This window comes from Schistocerca americana, chromosome 3, assembly GCF_021461395.2.
Source record: "Schistocerca americana isolate TAMUIC-IGC-003095 chromosome 3, iqSchAmer2.1, whole genome shotgun sequence".
Classification (NCBI taxonomy): domain Eukaryota; kingdom Metazoa; phylum Arthropoda; class Insecta; order Orthoptera; family Acrididae; genus Schistocerca; species Schistocerca americana.
The window spans coordinates 494,069,708-494,095,181 of NC_060121.1; the positions used below are offsets into that span (position 1 = coordinate 494,069,708).

General features: G+C 40.5%; 1 protein-coding gene across 1 annotated transcript in view; it reads left to right on the forward strand.

The window, feature by feature from the left end:
* LOC124605482 (ATP-dependent RNA helicase DHX8) overlaps positions 1–25,474 on the forward strand; it is a 155,867-nt gene that overhangs the window by 42,620 nt on the left and 87,773 nt on the right. The window contains exons 7-10 of the mRNA XM_047137203.1: positions 7,882–8,023; positions 17,364–17,570; positions 17,765–17,888; positions 23,938–24,119. Of these exons, the coding sequence (XP_046993159.1) occupies positions 7,882–8,023; positions 17,364–17,570; positions 17,765–17,888; positions 23,938–24,119 (655 nt within the window). The remainder of the gene's footprint in view (positions 1–7,881; positions 8,024–17,363; positions 17,571–17,764; positions 17,889–23,937; positions 24,120–25,474) is intronic.

Consider the following 25,474-nt stretch of genomic DNA (forward strand, 5'->3'; position numbering starts at 1 on the left):
AGGAGTTTCCTCATCTGAGCCTTAAATGTGCGGACCAGTCTTTCAGCCTCACCGTTTGACTATGGATGGAACGGTGGGGCCGTGACGTGCATGACACCATGACGGGCACCAAAATCCGCAAATTCAGAAGAGGCAAATTGTGGACCATTATCAGTAACAAGAGTAGAGCGAAGGCCTTCCAAAGAGAAAATGCGAGCTAGAGCATTTGTGGTTGCCGCAGTGGTAGACGACGTGCAACGGACAGTGAAAGGAAAGTTAGAGTAGGCATCAATTATGAGTAGCCAATAAGTACCTAAAAAGGTTCCGCGAAGTCAGCATGAATACGCTCCCAGGGCTTCTCAGGCGAAGGCCACGGTGACAAAGATGACTTCAGGGCGGTGGCCTGTGACGCACAAGGGCCGCAGGCAGCGACCATGTGTGCAATATTAGAGTCGATGCTGGGCCAGTACACATGATGGTGCGCCAGAGATTTTGTGCGAGAGACACCCCAATGCCCTTGGTGAAGGAGGCACAAGACCAAAGCATGCAAAGATGCAGGTACCACCACACGCGGCGAAGCATTTTCGGTGGAAAGGAGGATAACCCCATCCCTAGCCGTGAGGCGGTAACGCAAAGCGTAGTAGTTCCATAACGGATCATAAGTCTTAGCGGACGGACAATCTGGCCAACCCTTCTTAATACAGCGTAAAACCCTTGAGATGGTAGGGACAGAACCCGTAGCAACCGCCAGCCAGTCCCCGGTGATGGGGATCCCGTCCACAACCCGCTGCTCAGCAACATCCAGGTGGAAACACAAAAGTTCGTCACTATCGAATGCCAGATCAGGACCCATGGGAAGGCGAGACAGTGCATCAGCATTTGCATGTTGAGCCATCGGCCGGAAATGAATCTCATAATTGAAACGAGACAAGTAAAGAGCCCAACGCTGGAGGCGGTGTGCAGCCTTGTCGGGAAGTGACGATGATGGATGAAACAAGGAAACAAGTGGTTTTTGGTCCATAACAAGATGATATTTGGATCCATAAAGAAAAACACCAAACTTATGCAGAGCATAAATAATGGCCAAAGCTTCTTTTTCAATTTGAGAATATTTTCGTTGGGCATCCATGAGTGTCTTGGAAGCATAAGCAATGGGTTGTTCAGAACCGTCAGAAAAACAGTGCGCAAGGACTGCACCAACCCTGTATTGAGAGGCATCTGTGGCAAAAACTAGATGTTGGCCAGGACGGTAAGTAGCCAGGCACGGGGCCTGTTTCAGCATAGTCTTCAATTTCTGGAAAGCCACATCGCCTGACGCGGACCAGTGAAAAGGCACGTATTTAGGCAACAGGCGATGCAACGGCTGAGCCACCGAAGCAGCAGACGGTAAAAACCTGTGATAGTATGCTATTTTTCCCAAGAAGGCCTGCAGCTCCTTAACAGATGTAGGGCGAGGAAGGGCATCGATCGCAGCGACAGTTTGCTGAAGCGGACGAATACCATCCCTAGAGATTTGAAACCCCAAGTACGTGATAGAGGCCTGAAAAAATTTTGATTTCTGAAGGTTACACTTAAGACCGGCAGTCTGTAAGACATGAAAAAGTTGGCGCAGATTCTGAAGATGTTCTTCAGTGGTGGAGCCAGTGACAACAATGTTGTCCGTGTAATTTATAGACCCAGGGACAGGGAACAATAATTGTTCCAAGAAGCGCTGAAAGAGAGCAGGGGCGCTGGCAACCCCGAATGGGAATCGTTGGTATTGATAGAGGCCGAATGGTGTTTTGAGTACCAGGAACTGCTGGGAAGCAGCGTCGAGAGGAAGTTGATGATAAGCTTCTGACAGGTCAAGTTTAGAAAAATACTGGCCTCCAGCAAGTTTAGTGAACAATTCTTCAGGTCGGGGCATAGGGTAAGTGTCGATGAGGCATTGGGCATTTACAGTGGCTTTGAAATCGCCACAGAGACGAATATCACCATTAGGCTTAGCAACGACAATGACAGGAGAGGACCACTCACTTGAAGAGACAGGAAGAAGACCCCTGAAGCAGTGAGATGATCCAGCTCCCATTTGACCTGATCACGAACGGCCACAGGAATGGCCCGAGCCCGAAAAAACTTAGGCCGAGCAGTGGATTTGAGCATGATATGAGCTTCAAAATTGTTTGCACGGCCTAACCCAAGAGAAAAAAAGGGACGAAAATGACGTCGAAAAGGAATCCAATTGAGCATAAGGAATGGCATCAGATATGATATTGACAGAGTCATCTATGGGGAACCCAAAAACGCGAAAGGCATTGAAACCAAAAAGATTCTCTGCGTTACTATGGTCGACTACAAAAATGAGAACAGTGCGAACGACGGATTTGTAAGATACCTCAGCATCAAATTGTCCCAAGAGAGAAATCTTCTGTTTATTGTACGTCCGTAATTGCCTAGTGACAGGTGATAGGGTTGGAGAACCCAACTGAAGATACGTCTGAGAATTGATTATAGTGGCAGCAGAACCAGTATCCACCTGGATGTGAACATCTCGACCAAGTATTTGGACTGTGAGGAATAACTTCCCTGAAAGGGAAGAAGTACAATTGATAGACAACACAGTATCAGAATCAGCGTCATGTTTATGAACATCAAGTATGCGGTCGGATTTGCAAACGGATGACACATGACCCTTCTTTTTGCAATTGTAACACATGGCCCAACGTTGGGGACAATCCTCCCGCGAATGTTTCATAAAACACCGCGGACATGAAGGAAGTTGCCATGGGTTTTGCTGCAGTTTCTTAGAGGTTTGTTTACGGTCAGGTCAAGACCGCACTTGGGAGCGTACTGCGGCACGAGAAATTTCAAACGACTGCGCGATGGATAGGACTTCATATAGAGTTGGATTTGCCAACTGAAGGGCACGTTGCCTAACTTCTTTGTCGGGCCCCGACCGGGTAATAGCATCCCGTACGATGGAATCGGCATAGGATTCTTTGTGAACTTCAGTAACAAATTGACACTTTCTACTGAGGCCATGAAGTTCAGCAACCCAAGCGCGATAAGATTGATGTGGTTGTTTTTGACAGCGATAAAAGGCAACATGTGTATGCTTTTGAAAATATACAGACAGAAGTGAACACATGTCAGCAAAGGACATAGACGCAGGATCTTTCAAAGGAGCCAATTGCGACAACAACCAATACATTTGAGGTGAAATCCATGAAAGGAACAGAGACTTACACGTTTGTTCGTCCGCGACATGAAATGCCAAGAAGTGCTGTTGAAGATGTTTTTCGTAATCAGACCAGTCTTCCGCCGTCTCATCGTAAGGAGGAAAAGGAGGTATAGACAATGACAAGAAACGCCCCGCATTGGATGCCGCGACGAAATCGCGATTCGCCGATGTAAGAAGCGTTTGCTGTTCAATGAGACCTTGCAATAGTTGCTTTAAAGTAGCCATGGAAACCTGTGGGTCAACGATGAAAAGGAAAAATCCACTACCTCGTCGCCAATTGCTATAACATCAAGTTGAACACATATATTTCAAAAACGACACAACACATGTAAGTCACAGAGCAAGTAGACAAGGTAAGACATGCGTACACAGTAACAGTCAAATCAGCACTGAGTCCAAGTCTAGTGGCTGCTGGCTGGCTGGCCGCTTAGGTGGTGCAGCTGCTGCATGGCTGGCAGACAGCACGGCATGTATAGGACACGCGTAACCGCGCGGCGGCACTTTGAAAGATCGGCGAGTCACAACAATTATATTCTTTTGTAACCACAGCAGATTTTCCAGATACTTTTTTAAGACCTGTGGTGCAGGTCTTGTAGGTAGCAACTGTTACCAGCTCTGTGTGTGTGTGTGTGTGTGTGTGTGTGTGTGTTTCCCAGAAGTCATACCTCATTTGTAGAAATCTGTAGTTGTAAATAGAAAACAAGCTTAAGAATTTAGGCTTTCTGCTTTAAATACACCAATGTTTGTATTAGAAGGCTGAAATTGAATAGGCAGGTGAAGCTTCAGTAATATTTATTGCAGAAAGAAATGAAAAAGAATCATTAGTCAAATAAATAAGTAAACAGATCACCTTTTTGTTTAAATTTGATTCATAGTCAGTTACATGAGATACAAAAACATAAAAACACAATATCAAAATGAAATTTAGCATTCATATTGCATTATGTTGTACTACCACTTTAACCAAAGGTAGATACACTGTCTGCACTACATTTGCTGTATTCATATGGAGTGTCCAATGTGTCAGCCTTCCCTGTTAAAAATTTTCCTTTTTATACTCCATACTACACATCTTTTTTGTCTTATTTTCTTCCTTTCTGTGATGATGATATGATTTGGAAACAAATTTTCTGAAAGTCCAGTTGCTTTTCATGGACCCTGTGAAAAGTTCTCTGTTGACTCTCCTGCAAATGACACCAAGCTTGTATATATTATCTGCACAAACTTTGTTGTAGGGAATTTTTTATTTGTCAGTATGGTGTGTGGTATGCATGCATTTCATACAGCCATTATAATGCAATAAAAATCCTGCTTTCTCCACTTATTTATTGTTTTAAGGTCCAATGGCCCATATAACAGACGTTGCTCAAATAGGTTACCCTTTTGGTAGTCCTCTCCAGTTATTCATTGCTCCCCTAAGAAGACCAGTATTTGCTACAGGTAAGTGTTCAGCTAGCTGCACATTTGTATAAGCTTCTTCGGATTAATAAGTGTTTTCAAATTTTTCTGTTGATGAATTCAGTTGAAGTGTAACTTTATAAAATGGACAAATCCTTTTTCATCTTCCTTTCTTTGCCTTAAGCTGTCATTCATGTGAAAGAAGAATATGTGTTAATAAACATATCATTTGGCTAGAGCAAAACCTGTAACCGACAACAGTGTCGGTATTCCAATGACTCTTTGTATCCTACCTGTCACTTATTGTTATATGCAAGGATCTTTTTTCCCTGCTGTAGTCAGAGTTTTCTATAGTTTGAACTTAGAACTAGGCAGAAGCTTATTTGCATTAACATTGTCCTCGGATTTGCAAATAACAATTTGTCTATCCCTCTGTGTCTGTTATTAGTGGATTGTCAAATAATATATCTAAACATTTGCTTTATGTGTTGTCCTACGTTTTGTTTCAATCCATTGTACCTATGTACACAGTTACGAGGGGTGGTTTGAAACGTTCTCAGAATCATCACAAGAGGTCGGCACTACTGTAACAAGTTGTTCACATGATATTCATTGGACTGATGCCTGTAGACGCATGCCACATCAGTGCTCTTGGAAGAGAGCTGTGGTGGTGATGTGGCTCTGTTGTTGTTCCTGCATAGTGATTTATGAAGATGGAAAAAAATCCAAGATTCGAGCAGTGATTGAGTACTTTGTAAAGAAAGGTATGAAAGCAAAGGACATTCATGCTGATTTCCAGAATACACTGGAAGACTCTGCTCCTTCATATTCATATGTTGCCAAGTGGACAAATGAATTTAAATTTGGTCGGGAGAGCTTAGATTATGATCCATGCAGTGGTCGGTTAAGATGTGTCACTACTCCAGAAATCATTGCAAAAGTGCACAAAATGGTCATGGAAGATCGCCATTTGAAAGTAATTGAAATTGCTCACACTTGCCAGATGTTATCTGATAGGGTATATCTTATTTTAACTGAAGAACTAGAAATGAAAAAATTATCTGCAAGATGGGTGTTGCAACTCTTGATGTGTGCCCGCACACATGTGCCGTCGCCATGACAAAATTACACAAACTAAGGTATGAGTTGGTGCCACACCTGCCTTACTCACCTGATATTACCCCGTCAGACTTCCATCTCTTCCCAAAATTGAAAATTTTTCTTGGTGGACGAAGATTCACTTCAAATGAAGAATCGATAGCCGGAGTTGACAACTATTTTTCAGGCCTGGAGGAAACTCATTTTCGAGATGGGATCAAGGCACTGGAACATCGTTGGACCAAGTGCATTAATCTACAAGGAGACTACATTGAAAAATAAAAAAAAAGTTTCAGTGATGTAAGTACTTTTTTTCTATTCCGTTCGGAGAACTTTTCGACGTGTCCAGTTCTCATCAAAGTCATTTCACGCTTTTTTTCGACATTGCATGGGTGTATATGAAGAAGACCAAGCAAGTTCTGCTTCATCCTGATGTACTTGCAGGATATATTCTTATGACAACACATTCTGTGAAAATTATACAAGAAACAAATGCAGCAGTTTCACTTCAAATAAATCTAGACATACCATATAATAATGAAATGTTGTTCTACCTTGACCAAACACAATTTTTCTTGTGTTAGTACCCAAACATGTTTTGGAAAAGTTGCTCCATCTTCATTGTGTCCATTTTTCTCTGTTAAGTAAATATTATCATAATGAGTACATAACAATTTTTGAGGTTATGGTATTTACATTAATACATGTACTGACAGAAATGTTAACAGAAAAATACATGTACATATTAATATTACATATTGGTGTTCACATGGCTGGCTGATATTTGCAGCACAGCTACAATTACTGCCTTCCAGTATTCCTTCTGCAGTTAATAGGCATTTGTTGGCGGTTTGTTATCTTAATTTGCCAAATTCTAGGCCTAATATGACATTATCATTTTTTATATTGACCTAAAATGAGACAAATTACATAACAAGACAATGGTTATCATTTTTTCTAGACTTTCTCCTATTTACTGCACATTTTAAACTCAAAATCAACCTGAAAATATACAAAATTCCAGAGAGAATCTGCCTGCCAGCAAATGTCTGTGAAGTTTCACTAGTGAATTGTTATGTTGGTGCTGGTCGCTACTGATATCTGTCAGTCACAATAACTTGGATTCTGTGTATATTCAACATCACAGGAAAACATCTTCACTGGTGTATTGAAATATTACACCCACCACACTTTCCCATTTACCAATCACTGTGATATTGTGTCAGTGGCATGCTAAGTATTAATAAAGTATTCTTATTTCACTTGACCTCTTTCTGTAACTTGTCAGAAGTTTATTTTATTTTATGAGTCATCAATTGGTTGCTTTTTTGTGTAACAGTCGACTTCTTCCATTTTTACTCTATATTTTTATAGGCTAACTACATCATCTTATCTCAGTGAGAAATTTCTTTTTTTGTAGATGCATTCTCATTAATGCTTATTTGTTCTGCACCCCAGTAAACATATATACCAACACCTACTAAAGTACAAGTATTTTAAGTATGACGTTGATGATTACAGTTTGTGGTAAACTTACATATGAGTCAATTATGTGAGACCTGCATGTGTCAAACCATGCTCTATTGGAATTATTATCAGAAGAAAAGTTATTTTGAATCTTGGATGTTAGCCAAAAAACCAAATTCTTGACAGATTTGGAGTATGCTGTTTACATGCTCACCAAATTAACTGTGAAAATAATAACAGTGTAATGACAAGGGTAGTTGCTACTCACCATATAGCAGAGGTGCTGAGTCGCAGAAAGATACAACAAGAAGACTGTCGGAAAGTTAACTTTTGGCCAACAAGGCCTTTGTCAAAAACATACAACATACAAACATTCACACAAACACATCTCTCACACTCATGACCACAGTCTCTGGCAACTGGAGCCAGTCTGTCTATTTTTGGCAAAGGCCTTGTTGGCAAAAGCTAACTTTCTGACAGCCCTTTTCATTATCTTGTTAACATTTCATCCTGGATTTTTCATTATGAAAATAATACATGCACCGAACTTGCTTATTAACTCCAACAGAAATAAGATTAAGAAATAGAAAGCAAACAAAAAAATTAGTAATGCTATATGAAGTGGAATATGTGTGAGAACTGTGCAGGAAAAAGCTTTGAGAGCCTTCCATTGGAGTTGTTAAATTGAATGTTTGATCATTTTAAATTTTTGTCCACAGGGATGAAGAACAGGCTCATCGTAATCCTGATAGGCCCACATCATTGTTGGAGCTGCAAGGTTCATTAGCTGAAGAAGATGAAACTAACAGCCGCAAACGTGTCCACCGTATTTCATCACCAGAAAAATGGGAGATTAAACAGGTATAATTTTGTAAAATGACTTATGACCATTTGTGAGACAGTTAATGTCTGTGAGACAGCTAAGGGACATGCAGGGTACCTCAGTTGTTAGCTAGTTTCATAATCCATGGATCATGGATCATTTGTATGATTAACCCTAATGGTGTGGAGCATGTGCGCGTGTGAGAGAGAGAATGGGTGGGCAGGCGCAAGCGCACCAGTGCCCATGTGTGTGTGCATGCCCATGCACGCGCCTCCACATTTGAGTCATCATCGCAACTGACTATCATGTAAGAACCCGAGTTTGATTACCAGTACTATCAGCGATTTCATTCTTGGCAGGACTCTAACTGGGTGTATTTAGCCTTTTTGTGCCAGTTGAGAAGCTACTTGACAAAACAGTAGGGGCTCCAAGTCACGAAAACTGACATTGGCTGAGAGAGAGGTGTGCTGACCCCGCACCTCTCCATATCGCATCCAGCGATGCCATTTGCGGAGGATGACATGGCAGTCTGTCAATATTGATGGACCCACCAGGGCCTGTAAATCAAGTTTTATGTTTCTCTCTCTCTCTCTCTCTCTCTCTCTCTCTCTCTCTCTCTCTGTGTGTGTGTGTGTGTGTGTGTGTGTGTGTGTGTGTGTGTTTTGTGGGTGCACACATGTGCCGGCACGTCTGTCCTTTTTTTTTTTCCTGGAATTGTATTTATGTACTTAATTCCCTTTTGAACTGTAGTGGGTTATTTACAACAAACATGGGATTTGCTCCATATATTATGTTTTTGTGTGGTGAAGACGTTCTTTCATAAAGATGAGCTACCACAGAACATTATTGAATGAAAATATGTAAAATATGATAAGTTATTGCAGTTTCTCTTCCCAAGACTTGCAATGATTCGAAATGCAAATATGGCTGAACTAAGCTATTTTCTTCTTCTGTGGTGTATCTGTCTTACGACAGATTTCAACTGGAGGCTCTTGTTCTGAGCATCTTCCTTCATATGTTTGTATGTTCATCCACTTCTAATGTCATCCATCATTCCAATTCTCTTGCTACCCCTTTCTTTCATTAATTCCACAATTCTCCCTATAAGTTTTTGTTGTTGACAATTCCTATGCAGTTTATTTTCCAGTGGAGATTTTTTTCCTCATTCTTTTTCACTTTCGGTAATCTTCTTTCTTCCTCTATTTTATTCATTACTTCCTCATTCTTAAGTCTTTCTAAATATTTTCCTTCCTTCTTTTTAACTGTCCATGATTCATACACTCCAGATGTAACATTTAGTAAATCTTTGTTCCCCTTCATCTTCCAAACCCATTCTAGTATCATCAGCCTGTGCTACACATAACTCTTCCACAGAATCCATTCAAACTTCAGGCTCCTCTTCTATACACAGTGTTTTCTTCCCATGTTCATTTAACATTCCTCTTCTGCTTATTTTCATTACTTCTTTCCTTGCTAAGAATTTTACTGTTTTGTACGTTTCTTCAAATTTTACTTTCTCATCCATTTATTCTCTTTTCTTACTTTGTTTTCTCATCCAGTCCTTTCTAGCCTGGTCATTTAAAATTTTTAGTTCATTGATTATTTTTCTGTACTTTCTTCTGCCTTCTTCCGAATTGTCATTTTTCTTTTTGCTACATTTATTCATTTTATCAAACTTACTTTCTGTTATCCACTCTTTCTTAGTGCTTGTTCTTTTCTCCTCTCCAGTTTCTGTTTCTGATCCTTCCAACACTGTATTTCTAATGGTATACCATTCTTCAGTGAAGTCTACACTTTTCCTTGTGTGTTCTGGTGTATTTTTGACGTTGTGACTGCTCTCTTTCATAAAGTTCTCACTCTTTAATTTCCCACAATACCATTTCTTTATCTGTTGTATTTTCTTAACAGGCTTTAATCTTGTCCTGATGTCTGTTTATAACAAAGGCCAACCGAGTGAGGTGGCGCAGTGGTAGCACACTGGACTCGCATTCGGGAGGACGACGGTTCAATCCCGCGACCGGCCATCCTGATTTAGGTTTTCCGTGATTTCCCTAAATCGCTTCAGGCAAATGCTGGGATGGTTCCTCTGAAAGGGCATGGCCGACTTCCTTCCCTAATCCGATGAGACTGATGACCTAGCTGTTTGGTCTCTTTCCCCAAACAACCCAACCCAACAAAGGCTATTTGATATCTAGCAATATCACCTGGAGCTTTCCATGTGTATAATCTCTGTTAATGGTGCTTAAACCAAGTATTTGCAATCCAAAGATCAAATCATTCACAAAAGGCTATCAGTTTTTCTCCCTTTTCATCAGTCTTCCCCAGTCCATGATCTCCTATTATGTTTTTCCTTCTTCTCTTTGTTTTAAGAGTTCCAAAACGTGTTTTTTCCAGTTTCATTTCGCATGAATATGTACACCTAATTTTTTAAAAATTTTCACTTTAGTTATTATTTACTCTCCATTTAATGATGTAAGTACCTCTAGATGTGCAGAACTGAATTTGAGGGTTAGAACATTAATAGTGGCAACTATTTATTTACAGCTCATACAAAATAGATACATCTACATCTACATCTACATCTACATCTACATTGATACTCCGCAAGCCACCCAACGGTGTGTGGCGGAGGGCACTTTACATGCCACTGTCATTACCTCCCTTTCCTGTTCCAGTCGCGTATGGTTCGCGGGAAGAACGACTGTGCGTGCTCTAATCTCTCTAATTTTACATTCGTGATCTCCTCGGGAAGTATAAGTAGGGGGAAGCAATATATTCGATACCTCATCCAGAAACGCACCCTCTCGAAACCTGGCGAGCAAGCTACACCGCGATGCAGAGCGCCTCTCTTGCAGAGTCTGCCACTTGAGTTTATTAAACATCTCCGTAACGCTATCACGGTTACCAAATAACCCAGTGACGAAACGCGCCGCTCTTCTTTGGATCTTCTCTATCTCCTCCGTCAACCCGACCTGGTACGGATCCCACACTGATGAGCAATACTCAAGTATAGGTCGAACGAGTGTTTTGTAAGCCACCTCCTTTGTTGATGGACTACATTTTCTAAGCACTCTCCCAATGAATCTCAACCTGGTACCCGCCTTACCAACAATTAATTTTATATGATCATTCCACTTCAAATCGTTCCGTACGCATACTCCCAGATATTTTACAGAAGTAACTGCTACCAGTGTTTGTTCCGCTATCATATAATCATACAATAAAGGATCCTTCTTTCTATGTATTCGCAATACATTACATTTGTCTATGTTAAGGGTCAGTTGCCACTCCCTGCACCAAGTGCCTATCCGCTGCAGATCTTCCTGTATTTCGCTACAATTTTCTAATGCAGCAACTTCTCTGTATACTACAGCATCATCCGCGAAAAGCCGCATGGAACTTCCGACACTATCTACTAAGTCATTTATATATATTGTGAAAAGCAATGGTCCCATAACACTCCCCTGTGGCACGCCAGAGGTTACTTTAACGTCTGTAGACGTCTCTCCATTGATAACAACATGCTGTGTTCTGTTTGCTAAAAACTCTTCAATCCAGCCACACAGCTGGTCTGATATTCCGTAGGCTCTTACTTTGTTTATCAGGCGACAGTGCGGAACTGTATCGAACGCCTTCCGGAAGTCAAGAAAAATAGCATCTACCTGGGAGCCTGTATCTAATATTTTCTGGGTCTCATGAGCAAATAAGGCGAGTTGGGTCTCACACGATCGCTGTTTCCGAAATCCATGTTGATTCCTACATAGTAGATTCTGGGTTTCCAGAAATGACATGATACGCGAGCAAAAAACATGTTCTAAAATTCTACAAGAGATCGACGTAAGAGATATAGGTCTATAGTTTTGCGCATCTGCTCGACGACCCTTCTTGAAGACTGGGACTATCTGTGCTCTTTTCCAATCATTTGGAACCCTCCGTTCCTCTAGAGACTTGCGGTACACGGCTGTTAGAAGGGGGGCAAGTTCTTTCGCGTACTCTGTGTAGAATCGAATTGGTATCCCGTCAGGTCCAGTGGACTTTCCTCTATTGAGTGATTCCAGTTGCTTCTCTATTCCTTGGACACTTATTTCGATGTCAGCCATTTTTTCGTTTGTGCGAGAATTTAGAGAAGGAACTGCAGTGCGGTCTTCCTCTGTGAAACAGCTTTGGAAAAAGGTGTTTAGTATTTCAGCTTTACGCGTGTCATCCTCTGTTTCAATGCCATCATCATCCCGTAGTGTCTGGATATGCTGTTTCGAGCCACTTACTGATTTAACGTAAGATCAGAACTTCCTAGGATTTTCTGTCAAGTCAGTACATAGAATTTTACTTTCGAATTCAATGAACGCTTCACGCATAGCCCTCCTTACGATAACTTTGACATCGTTTAGCTTCTGTTTGTCTGAGAGGTTTTGGCTGCGTTTAAACTTGGAGTGGAGCTCTCTTTGCTTTCGCAGTAGTTTCCTAACTTTGTTGTTGTACCACGGTGGGTTTTTCCCGTCCCTCACAGTTTTACTCGGCACGTACCTGTCTAAAACGCATTTTACGATTGCCTTGAACTTTTTCCATAAACACTCAACATTGTCAGTGTCGGAACAGAAATTTTCGTTTTGATCTGTTAGGTAGTCTGAAATCTGCCTTCTATTACTCTTGCTAAACAGATAAACCTTCCTCCCTTTTTTTATATTCCTATTAACTTCCATATTCAGGGATGCTGCAACGGCCTTATGATCACTCATTCCCTGTTCTGTACATACAGATTTGAAAAGTTCGGGTCTGTTTGTTATCAGTAGGTCCAATATGTTATCTCCACGAGTCGGTTCTCTGTTTAATTGCTCGAGGTAATTTTCGGATAGTGCACTCAGTATGTCACTCGATGCTCTGTCCCTACCACCCGTCCTAAACATCTGAGTGTCCCAGTCTATATCTGGTAAATTGAAATCTCCACCTAAGACTATAACATGCTGAGAAAATTTATGTGGAATGTATTCCAAATTTTCTCTCAGTTGTTCTGCCACTAATGCTGCTGAGTCGGGAGGTCGGTAAAAGGAGCCAATTATTAACCTAGTTCGGTTGTTTAGTGTAACCTCCACCCATAATAATTCACAGGAACTATCCACTTCTACTTCACTACAGGATAAACTACTACTAACAGCGATGAACACTCCACCACCGGTTGCATGCAATCTATCCTTTCTAAACACCGTCTGTACCTTTGTAAAAATTTCGGCAGAATTTATCTCTGGCTTAAGCCAGCTTTCTGTACCTATAACGATTTCAGCTTCGGTGCTTTCTATCAGGGCTTGAAGTTCCGGTACTTTACCAACGCAGCTTCGACAGTTGACAATTACAATACCGATTGCTGCTTGGTCCCCGCATGTCCTGACTTTGCCCCGCACCCGTTGAGGCTGTTGCCCTTTCTGTACTTGCCCAAGGCCATCTAACCTAAAAAACCGCCCAGCCCACGCCACACAACCCCTGCTACCCGTGTAGCCGCTTGTTGCGTGTAGTGGACTCCTGACCTATCCAGCGGAACCCGAAACCCCACCACCCTATGGCGCAAGTCGAGGAATCTGCAGCCCACACGGTCGCAGAACCGTCTCAGCCTCTGATTCAGACCCTCCACTCGGCTCTGTACCAAAGGTCCGCAGTCAGTCCTGTCGACGATGCTGCAGATGGTGAGCTCTGCTTTCATCCCGCTAGCGAGACTGGCAGTCTTCACCAAATCAGATAGCCGCCGGAAGCCAGAGAGGATTTCCTCCAATCCATAGCGACACACATCATTGGTGCCGACATGAGCGACCACCGGCAGATGGGTGCACCCTGTACCCTTCATGGCATCCGGAAGGACCCTTTCCACATCTGGAATGACTCCCCCCGGTATGCACACGGAGTGCACATTGGTTTTCTTCCCCTCTCTTGCTGCCATTTCCCTAAGGGGCCCCATTACGCGCCTGATGTTGGAGCTCCCAACTACCAGTAAGCCCACCCGTGTTTCAAAGTTTTACTGACCTTCAGAGTAGTCACCACCATTGTGTACCCTCTGTTGCCAGCAATGTGGAAGTCGTAGGATACTCTTAGCAGTGCCAGTTGTGTTGACAGTTCGAGGGGCGCGGTCTGTTGCCCAACGACTTTGTAGCAGTTCTGAAGCAAATGCTGTGAAATGTTTTCTTCAGTTAAGAAATCGAGTTGAACTGACGAGGGCTTAAGTCAGGGGAGTGCAGTAGGTGTTATAGCTCTCAGCAGCCCCCATCAGTCAAATCAGTAACAGCAGAGTTGAAAATACCGCTTCAGTTGTAAGTTACTTTATTTTCACACAGCTGGTTTCGGACTGTTATAAGCCCATCCTCAGGTGTCATAGCTGTGCTGTGGTCCCCAAGCACCGCGTGTACCAGGCGCGGTGTGCTGCCTATGAGCAGACGTCTTGTCTGACGTATCAGATGATTTGACTGAGTGGGAAGAAGACATGGAATATCAAAAAAATGAAAGTGAAGCAGAATCATCGGAAGGTAGTGAAATACGTCCAAGAAGAATTCGGCGAATGCTATGGTTGCCAACTGATTTGGCTGAATCAGAAGAAGAGACAGTGCACAGTGGTCGGACTTTGATTTACCGAGGACCAATAGTAAATTTGAAGGATCTCCCAGTCCAAACATATTTCCCGAATATACACAGAGTCTCGAGGATATCTTAGAATTGTATATTGGGAACGATCTATTTCAATATCTTAGCAATGAAACCAACAAGTACTACAGTCAAAATTGCAATAGAAGGAAACGGAATTTAAAAAAATGCCAGATTTGTCGATGTTACAGGACCTGAACTTAGAAAATGGTTTGGGCTTGCTATCCTTATGGGAATTGTAAAAAAAGCAAGGATCGATGATTATTGGTCAACGAATCCATTGATAGACACCAATCTTTCGCAAAACGAAGTCCCGCAACTGATTCAGACACACAGTATCATTTTTACATTTTTCTGACAGCAGCTATAAACTGGATAATGCTGACCGGCTTTTCAAAGTGCAATTTGTAATTGATTATTTTTCCAAAAAATTCAAAGAAACCTTAATCCAAGCCAAAATATCTCAGTTGATGAAGGAATGCTACCATGGTGTGGACAGTTAAATTTTAAAGTTTAAAATCCATCGAAAATTACAAAATACGGCATACTTATTTGGATGCTACGTGATTCAAATATGAGATACATTTCCTCATTCAAGATATATAGCGGCGCTGGACAGCCTTTAGCAAAAACAGTGCTGGAACTATTGAAACCTTCTTACGGAAAGTGGCACCACCTCTACATGGATAATTATTATAACAGTGTAGAATTTGGAGAGAAGTTATTTGAAAAGAATATAGGATTTCCGGAAAAATTAAAGCGCACAAAAGTCAATGTGTTTGAAGCTTGTCATCAACGGAAAGGTGAAGTACTCGCACAGATATGGAGAACTTCAAAAACTAAAACGATACGAATGATACCTACTATATATAATGCCACTTTGACTGACACTCAAAGAAAATGTAGGAAAACCAATTATACAATAAAAAAAAACTGAAAATATATTAAACTATAACAAATACATGAATGGAGTGGAATGGGCAGACCAATATTTGAATTATTACCCTATATACAGAAAAATTATGAAATGGTCAGAAAAGGTTTTCATGTACCTCTCTAATTGCACATTATTTAATGCGTTCTGTACACGGCAATATTTCAATGCAGACCACAAGAGTCTCCAATTTCAGGATTTTTTATTGAAAGTGCCTGATTCATGGATAAAAGACCATGTACCTGCTTCTGACCAAAGTTTGGGGGTTGCCACTACATCGCTTATATCTCGTCATTATCCGGTTGACAGACTTTCCAGTCACATAAAGCAACACCAGCTAATACTTATTTCCGAAACGAATAAACAAAAACGAAGGAACTGATATGTATGTTCCAAAAACAAAAAAAGCAGAACAACAACTTAATGTGCAAGTCTTGCGGAGTTGCGTTACATCTTGGAGACTGTTTTGCTGCATATCATACAAAAGAGAGGAATTAAGTACCAAAGACAATGTAAATAAATATATGAAACAAACAGATTTTGTATTTATTTACATATGTATATCTTCGAAATTTTATGAAAGTAGGGGAACAGGGTTGTGAACTTATGAGAACTAATGACGAGATTAGTAAAACATAACAATCTCTAACCTCCCGATAATGTCAAGAATGGCCGGTGACAAGCCAAGTAATTGGAGCTAGCACTGTCAGTGCCAAGCGAATACATTTGTATGAGACGTGCAGACGCCAAAGTGTTAAGCATTCTTTTGTTTAGATAAGATTTTATCTATTGGTTGGCTGTACCACGAATTCCATAAAATCTCAGTTGGTTTAGGAGACTATCGTGTTCACACAGTCAAATGCCTTAGATATGTTAAGACAATTTCCTGCAAATTCATGGATTCGTTTTTTGTTTCTAATGATTTGACGAGTAAGAGTGTGTGAAGTTGGACTGCAAACTTCCCACTTCTCTTGTGTGAGTCGACTTACTTGTTGTACCCAGCGGATCTTCTTCTCTGGGTAGCCAGCTTCTGGAATCTCTATAAACTTCTTCTCCGAAGAATGATGCTAGTTACAGGAACTTTAAAGACTCTCTCTTTACTTGTGAAATAATTAGGTACTCGAAGAATAACTTTCAACAACTATCGGTATATTTGAGCTTCAAAAAGAACAAAATTCACAATTCGCATATAAATGTTTGACTCTTGTAAGTCGCTCGTATCGCCTCACATTAGAAACAGATTTAAGTACATTTTAGAAAGGAGTTGGCTTAACAACCATAACTCTGTTACAAACAAATTGTGAAATATGTCTTGCCTCCAACAAGTCCAAGATAAGAGCTTTTTCAGAATTTAGAATCTCAAATGTTCGTGTTATTTATAACAATGGTCACTGATATGATTAACACAGAATAACCCAGAAGTTTCATAGTTCTTCCTTGCTCTTTCACTACGACTTCCATGGATTGCCCGACAAGTACTTGTCGGTGCCGTTCGACCACCGTGTCTACAGTCTTTTCATGACAAACTTCAAACCTGCACACACAAACATGTGATACGCAGTATTTAGGATTCTATCATCCCACTCTCCCATCTAAAATATCGTGTGTTCGATATGATAGAAGGCCAAGTGGTTCTCGAATTTATGCAGAAATTCTTGAAACACTAAACGTTCTTGCTTGGCATACAGTGTTAACCTGTCTGAAAGCTTTAGGTCTAATTTTTTCCACTTGTAATTTCAGTACCTTAATACTATTTCATATTTTTAATAGAAGATTGCTGCATAATTGTGTCAAATATTTTAAATTCTGTATGTTTTTGATAGATGCTGTCTGCTGCGTGCATTGACAAATCTGAATTGCCTGATTTTGATGATGAAACTGGCCTCCTGCCAAAGGAGGAAGATGAAGAAGAAGACATTGAGATAGAAATGGTGGAGGATGAACCACCATTCCTGCAGGGACATGGTCGTATGCTACATGATTTGAGTCCTGTTAGGATTGTGAAAAATCCTGATGGGTCACTTGCACAGGTATAATTAAAGTTTAGTCATAAGTTTATCTTTCTTTCTGTAAAATGTAAGAAAATAAGTTATGTTCCTATTGGATATTGTGGCTCAAACACAAATTTTCTGATTTAGTTAATTTGACTAAGGCATACAGAGCATATAGCTGTTAGCTTGCACATGCAATAATACTTTGCTATTAACTGTTTCATTCTCCATAGGCAGCTATGATGCAGAGTGCGCTTGCAAAAGAAAGAAGGGAACTTAAAATGCTTCAGCGAGAACAAGAAATGGACTCTATACCCACTGGCTTGAACAAGAATTGGATAGATCCCCTTCCAGAAGGTAAGAACTATACATGCACATGTAGGCAAAAACTTTTCCATATTTTTAATTTTGTAAAATTAAAATTGAGTTGTAAAAGTGTAAGCATATTGCTTTAAATATTATGTTGTAAGTTCCATACTAAAAGATTACCTTTGAAAAAAGGTGAGTGTTAAAGACCCCCATCCACATGTTTTCAGAAGAGTGGTCATGTTTGGAATTGTAGGATCTGTGTACAAAATGGCTACATAATGCGTGTGTTTCACCTAAAATATTTTTTTAAAAAAGACTAAGAATGAAGTTTTTCAGGGAAATGCATAGTTTTGGAGAAATGATATACAGTTGCCATTTTAATACTATAAATGGAAGCACAACTTTTGATCATTTTATTATGTCTCACTGTTACTTAAATTACAGAAGGCAAAATCCCAGTACTGCCAGTAAGACACATTTAAATGTGCATAAGTGCTGGCCATCCATTCTACCTCTCTTTAATTTTATAATAGTCTCAAGTTAAGTTTTCTTTTGATTCTGTGATTTTAGTATGCATCTTACTACCATGTTTATTAGGAAACTGACCAGCTTGAAGAAAAATTTGTAGTCTTAGCAGCTTCCATTTTGACAAGGCAATAATATTAATGATGCCATGCCAGATGGCAGAAAATGATTGGTTGGATGCCACAAAATTCTAGAAATTGATACTGTGGTCCTAGTTGGAACAGATGAGGATCATTTACATCTAAATCTACATAGATACTCTGCAAGCCACCATATGGTGCATGACGGAGGGTACTCTGTACCACTACTAGTCATTTCCTTTCCTGTTCCACTCACAAAAAGAGCGAGGGAAAAACAACTGTCTGTATGCCTCCATAAGAGCCCTAATTTCTCGTATCTTATCTTCATGATCTTTATGAGCTGTGTATATTGGTGGCAGTAGAATCATTCACCAGTTAGCTTAAAATGGCGGTTCTCTAAATTTTCTCAGTAGTATTTCTCGAAAAGAATGTTACCTTCCCTCCAGGGATTCCCATTTAAGTTCCTGAAACATCTCTGTAACATTTATGTGTTGTTCTAACTGGCCAGTAACAGATCTATCACCCTGCCTCTGAATTGCTTCAGTGTCTTCCATCTCTATATTTACCTCAGAACTAAGCAAAGGAACATTTGTTTTTGCTGTGATTTTGGCAGTTATTTGCAGAAGGGATGGATAAAGACCTGTTTTAAATAACACTTGTGTGCTGCAATGTGACTGTCACTACCAAAACTACTTGTCACATCACCCAGAATAACTTTCATCCATCCCCCAATATCTGTAACACATATTTTAAATTATTTGAAAACTCTTAACACTGAGTGTGGCACCTTACACCATTTTTGTCACTGTTTGTGTTGTCACATTGTAAATCTATACTGTGTGCCCTAGACATTAAATGTTCCATGGCTAGACCATTGGCAAAGAGTATGTCATCAAGGGCAGAACATCGTAAGAGAGCACTCATATGACTGACTGCAATTATTGACCAGAATTTAATATTGTCATTGTCACCACTAAGCTTTGTTGGAATCACGGGTCATAAAATCTTGCTCAATACTAGCAGTATCCAGAACCTGATGGTGGTCATGAAACACTTGGGTTGTTTCGGTGCCTCATTATGAGACAAGATCATCCGGGAATCAGGAAGTAGGAATTTGTTTACCCAACACATTATTGGTCTCCCTTTTTACATCCTATTCTGGATTCAAAAAATTTTGAAGCTCACTCAAAAGAAAAATGTTATTTAAATTTAGGTATACACAGAAGACCATACATTCCAACATGTTAATGAAAGCAAGACTGTACATTAACCTTGCCTTAGTATTATACATCATTGACAGATACCTCTTCACTTTGAAATAGGACTCCCTAATGTAAAATTGTGTAAATGCTAGTAAAGGCTATTTGAGTAATTTGTCTGCATGAAGACATTTTTTCCCGTCTGAGGACATGTGTCACATTTGTAAATCAATTGCTATATGCGACGTAATAGATTATATCCATAGAACATCCAAATAAGAAACAATGGAAATTCCAGGAAAGAGAGAAGGATAGTTGCTACTCACCATATAGCAGAGATGCTGAGTCGCGATGGGCACAATAAAAAGATTCACACAATCATAGTTTTCGGCCATAAGGCCTTTGTCAGCAGTAGACACACACACACACACACACACACACACACTCACGCAAGCGCAACTTGCACACACATCTGCAGTCTCAGAGAGCTGAAACTACACTGCAAGCAGAAGCACGAGTGCATAATGGGAGTGGCGACTGGGTGGGGGTAAGGAGGAAGCTGGGGCGGGGAGGGGGAGGGATAGTATGGTGGGAGTGGCGGACAGTGAAGTGTTGCAGTTTAGACGGAGGGTGGGAGAGGAGGTGTGGAGGGGGGAGGGGGTAAGTAGTGGAAAGGAGAGAAAATAAAAGACTGGGTGTGGCGGTGAAATAACGGCTATATGTGTGCTGGAATGGGAACAGGGAGGGGGCTGGATGGGTGAGGACAGTGACTAACGAAGGTTGAGGCCAAGAGGGTTAGGGGAACATAGAATGTATTGCAGGGAAAGTTCCCACTTGCGCAGCTCAGAAAAGCTGGTGTTCGTGGGGAGGATCCATATGGCGCAGGCTGTGAAGCAGTCATTGAGATGAGGGGTATCATGTTTGGCAGCGTGTTGAGCTACAGGGTGGTCCACATGTTTTTTGGCCACAGTTTGTCAGTGGCCATTCATGTGGACAGACAGCTTGTTGGTTGTCATGCTTACATAGAATGCAGCACAGTGATTGCAGCTTAGCTTGTAAATCACATGACTGGTTTCACAGGTAGCCCTGTCTTTGATGGGATAGGGGATGTTAGTGACCGGATGGGAGTGGGTGGTGGTTGGAGGATGTATGGAACAGGTCTTGAATCTAGGTCTATTACAGAAGTATGAGCCATGAGGTAAGGGTTTGGGGGCAGAGGTTGTGTAAGGATGGAGGAGTATATTGTGTAGGTTTGGTGGACAGCGGAATACCACGTTAGGAGGGGTGGGAAGGATAGTGGGCTGGACATTTCTCATTTCAGGGCATGACGAGAGGTAATCAAAACCCTGGTGGAGAATGTAATTCAGTTGCTCCAGTCCCAGATGGTGCTGAGGGACTGTGGGACTTTGGGAGGGGGTGGGTGACTGGAAAGATAGGCACGGGTGTTTTTTTTTTTTTTTTTTACTAGGATGGGAGGATAATTATGCTCAGTGAAGGCTTCAGTGAGACCTTCGGTATATTTTTAGAGGGACTGCTCGTCACTGCAGATGCAACGACCATGGTTGGCTAGGCTGTACGGAAGGGACTTCTTGGTACGAAACGCTTGGCAGCTGTCAAAGTGGAGGTATTGCTGTTGGTTAGTAGGTTTGATATGGACGGAGATACTGATGTAGCCATCTCTGAGGTGGAGGTCAACATCTAGGAAGGTGGCTTGTTGGGTTGAGTAGGACCAGGTGAAGCAAATGGGGGAGAAATTGTTGGGGTTCTGGAGGAATGTGAATAAGGTATCCTCACCTTCAATCCAGATAGCAAAGATGTCATCAGTGAATCTGAACCAGGTGAGGGGGTTAGGATTCTGGATTTTTAAGAAGGATTCCTCTAGATGGCCCAGTAATAGGTTGGCATAGGATGGTGCCATGTGTGTTCCCATAGCTGTACCATGGATTTGTTTGTAGGTAATGCCTTCAAAGGAGAAGTAACTGTGGGTGAGGATATAGTTGGTCATGGAGACTAGGAAAGAGGTTGTTGGTTTGGGATCCATAGGACATCTGGAAAAGTAGTGTCCGATGCCAGTAAGGCCATGGGCATTAGGAATGTTAGTGTTCAAGGAGGTGGCATAAATAGTGACGAGCGAGGCACTGTGTGGTAAAGGGAAAGGAACTGTGGAGAGTCGGTCGAGGAAATGGTTGGTATGTTTTATATAGGAGGATAGGTTCCGGGTAATAGGTTTAAGGTGTTGGTCTACAAGAGCAGAGATTCTCTCAGTGGGGGCACAGTAACTGGTCACAATGGGGCGTCCTGGGTGGTTGGGTTTATGGACCTTAGGAAGCATGTAGAAGGTGGGAGTGTGGGGAGTGGTAGGGGTAAGTAGAGAGATGGACTGTGGGAAGAGGTTCTGAGATGGATTTGAGTGGTGACTGGAGATCCTGGTGGTTTGCTGGAATGGGATCACTGTGGCATGGTTTGTAGGTGGAAGTATCTGACAGCTGACGGAGTCCTTTCACTTTGGCTTTCTTTTGTCAGTCCTCTGCATCTCTCGTCTGTTTTGTTCTATCCATTCTGATCTCATACTCTTCACCTATTGAAAATAATCTTGATATAGCTGAAAGTGACCTTTGATGTATGGTCATGGAATAAAGCGTGAAAAAATGTGCTATCACATTTTGATCTGATAATTACTTAATTTGAAAACTTTACGTTCTGTTTCTCGATTGTTTTCTGTTCACTTTTCCAACTTTATAGTGAGTTGAATTGAGTAAATGATGATTTCTTTTGCCAAACCAGAAAGGTAGGTTCTATTTTTGCAGTTGTATTCATTCTGTTCGTATAACTTTCCTTTGTAGTAATGAAGAAAAGATTCTCAACCATAAATATGGTATGCCTTGCAAACATCTGTTTATATGTAGTGAAATTATCATAACACTATTTTGTACATATTTTTGTGTTGAATTTTTTATTTACTGTGACTTGCTTTCTTTTTTTTATTGTAAGAATAGCCGTATATTTGTAACATGTGATTTACGGTCACCTGTTTTAGGATACTATCCGAATGTGGATCTTACAGATATTCCATAAATTTAAGGAGCACAATTTAACCTTAGAGTTCACTCATCAACATTTAGCTCCATTTGTATGCAATATTCTATGAGATTAATTTTACTGGCCTTCAGTTTCAGTTTGTAATTGTTTATTTGTTGTTGTTGTTTTGCATTACTTTAGCGATCATATTGTCTTATTATACTGTGTTACATAAACTATTTTACCACATGTTACATTCATAAAATTTTTTTATTTTTCAATAGCTGTAATTGGGCGTGCAATGCTATAGCTAATTAATTTCTGTTCAGGTTGTCCGGGTTTTAAAATACAATAATATAAAATGTAATAACTTGAGCAATAATGAAATTTTTATTAACAGTATGTTTCTACGAGTATGGTAACTCAGCATGTTTTTATACACACCTCAATATGCACCCCATTAGTGGCGCAACAGACATAATCTGTATTCCACTTCTCTCCAAGTGTTTTGCAGCTTTCCATGCATAACATTTGCAATAGCTGCACAAATGCGATGGTGCGTATCTCGCAGATTACAAATTTGTATCTGCTACTCTTTATTCTTGATGAACCCACACAGAAAAAAATCAAGTGGTGTAATGTCTGGGCTTTTAGAGGGTTAACCACTGATCTGCCAAATCATGAACCAAGGAATCCCTCACAGAGTTGGCATAATGATATGTTGTGCTGTCTTGTTGAAAGATCACAACATGATGTTTTATCAGTGTGACAAACTTCGGCTCCACAAGAGAAAGCACACAGAATACCTATTGTGAAGTCCACTTGGCTCATGACAAGCATTTACGTGAACAAAGCAATTAAGTGCATCTGCATGTTGTACCAACTGCCGCAAGCAAACACAGAAAATGTTTGGAGTTACCATACTTGTAGAAGCAAACCGCTAATAAATATCTCAGTTACATGTCTAGTTGTTACATTTTATATTATTATATGTTTAACATGACATCCTGCATTTCTCATCTTATTTGATGAATATAATGTTATTGAAATCAAACAATGGAAAATCCAGGGTGAAATAACCACCATGTTATGAAAAGGATAGATTGCTGCTCACCATGTAGCAGGGATGAGGAGTCACATATAGGCTCAACAAAAAGACTGTCGAAGTCTTCTTGTTTTGCCTACCCTTTCCATATCAATGTTATTGAAAAGCAGTTTATATGTTAAATTTTTTGTCTGATATTAATGTCCTTTTTTCTCTTTTTCATTGATTAGCTGATGGCAGGAGTTTAGCAGCAAATATGCGTGGAATTGGTTTAACTAACCAAGATCTACCTGAATGGAAAAAGCATGTCATTGGTGGGAAGAAAAGCTCTTTTGGTAGAAAAACTGATATGACACTTCTTGAACAGAGGCAGAGTTTACCTATATACAAACTGAAGGATGAACTTACAAAGGTATTGAGATATTCTTGAACAGAACAGTACAGAACATTTGTTCAAGCTTTATTTATACTATCCACTAGCTGAGAAACCCAGCGTTGCCCAGGTATTTATTTGTAGCTGTGCCCAGGACTTCGTATGAGTGGAATTTATTTTTGACTTATAAAGCTTCTTTGTGTACAATGTTTAAAGTAGTGTGATTTGAGGCATGTACAGTGAGCTTGTCTGCTTCACAAACTTGGGAGAAACACACAGAGTTGACCATGCAAAAAGTGACTGTCACTAGGGTTCCATGCTGCCTTTCAACATGCAGCATCTATAATTGTGCTTTTTTTTGCACTAATCGCATAACATAAGCTCCCCGGGAATTGTACACACGTAAATGGTAAATTGTTACGAATAACTGGAATATGACGTATAAAAACTTGTTCACCTAGACCACTTCGTATAATAAATTTCAGCTTCTATGATGATACGGTGGAGTGAAGTAAATTTAAGCCTTTGTGAATGAAGGTTTCTGAGGAGCAAGATAATGCATGACACTCTTGATCAGAGTTACTTCATGCCTCACTCTCAGAAGGAAATTCCAAAACAGTGAATTAAAGCCTGATGTTCTCAAGCCGCAGCAAGTCTCGCCTCACAACCTGCTTTGGATTCATGAGACCACATAGTCTCAGTTGTTTAGTTGCTCTGGTGTATTCAGATGGACTCTGCTGTTTTGTAGGCTTTTTTATTCATAAAAAAAATTTAATCAAAATGTTATTTGGAGGCACTCAAATCAAAGAGCAAACTTAATCAATTCTTTTTTTTCCCAGCGAAGAATGTGAATGAAACATATCAAAAGAAGCAAAGTTTTTAATACTCAAAGATTTTAATACACAAAGTGCAATCAGTAAATCTGTTTACCCTGGCTAACTACATTTGATAAAGATAATATTGCAGCCCTTAATTCTCTCACCAATGTAATCTTCTGAAAATACATCTGTTACTGAGTTGAAAAGAAACTGACAGTGCCATCCATTGGTTCTTTGGTATGATATGTCATGATGATTAAACATCCAGACTACTAAACTAGAAGGCAATTTTAGACAAAACTTTAAATTATGATGTCTTTCATTTCTGTGTTCTGATTTTGAATCAATAAAGCCTATATGTTGCCCCAAGCTACACTTAAGTTATCTGTGAAAACCTCTTGGAGATTTGTCAAGTAGTTTTCAAGGTATAATGTAAGTGGATACATAAAAAAATCTACTCACCAGGCACTGGCAGGAGAACACATATAAAAAATATTAAAGTTTGCAAACTTTCGGAGTCAGTGGCTTCTTCGTCTGCCAGAAGGTCTCTAAGAGGAAGGAAGAGGGGTGAAGGAA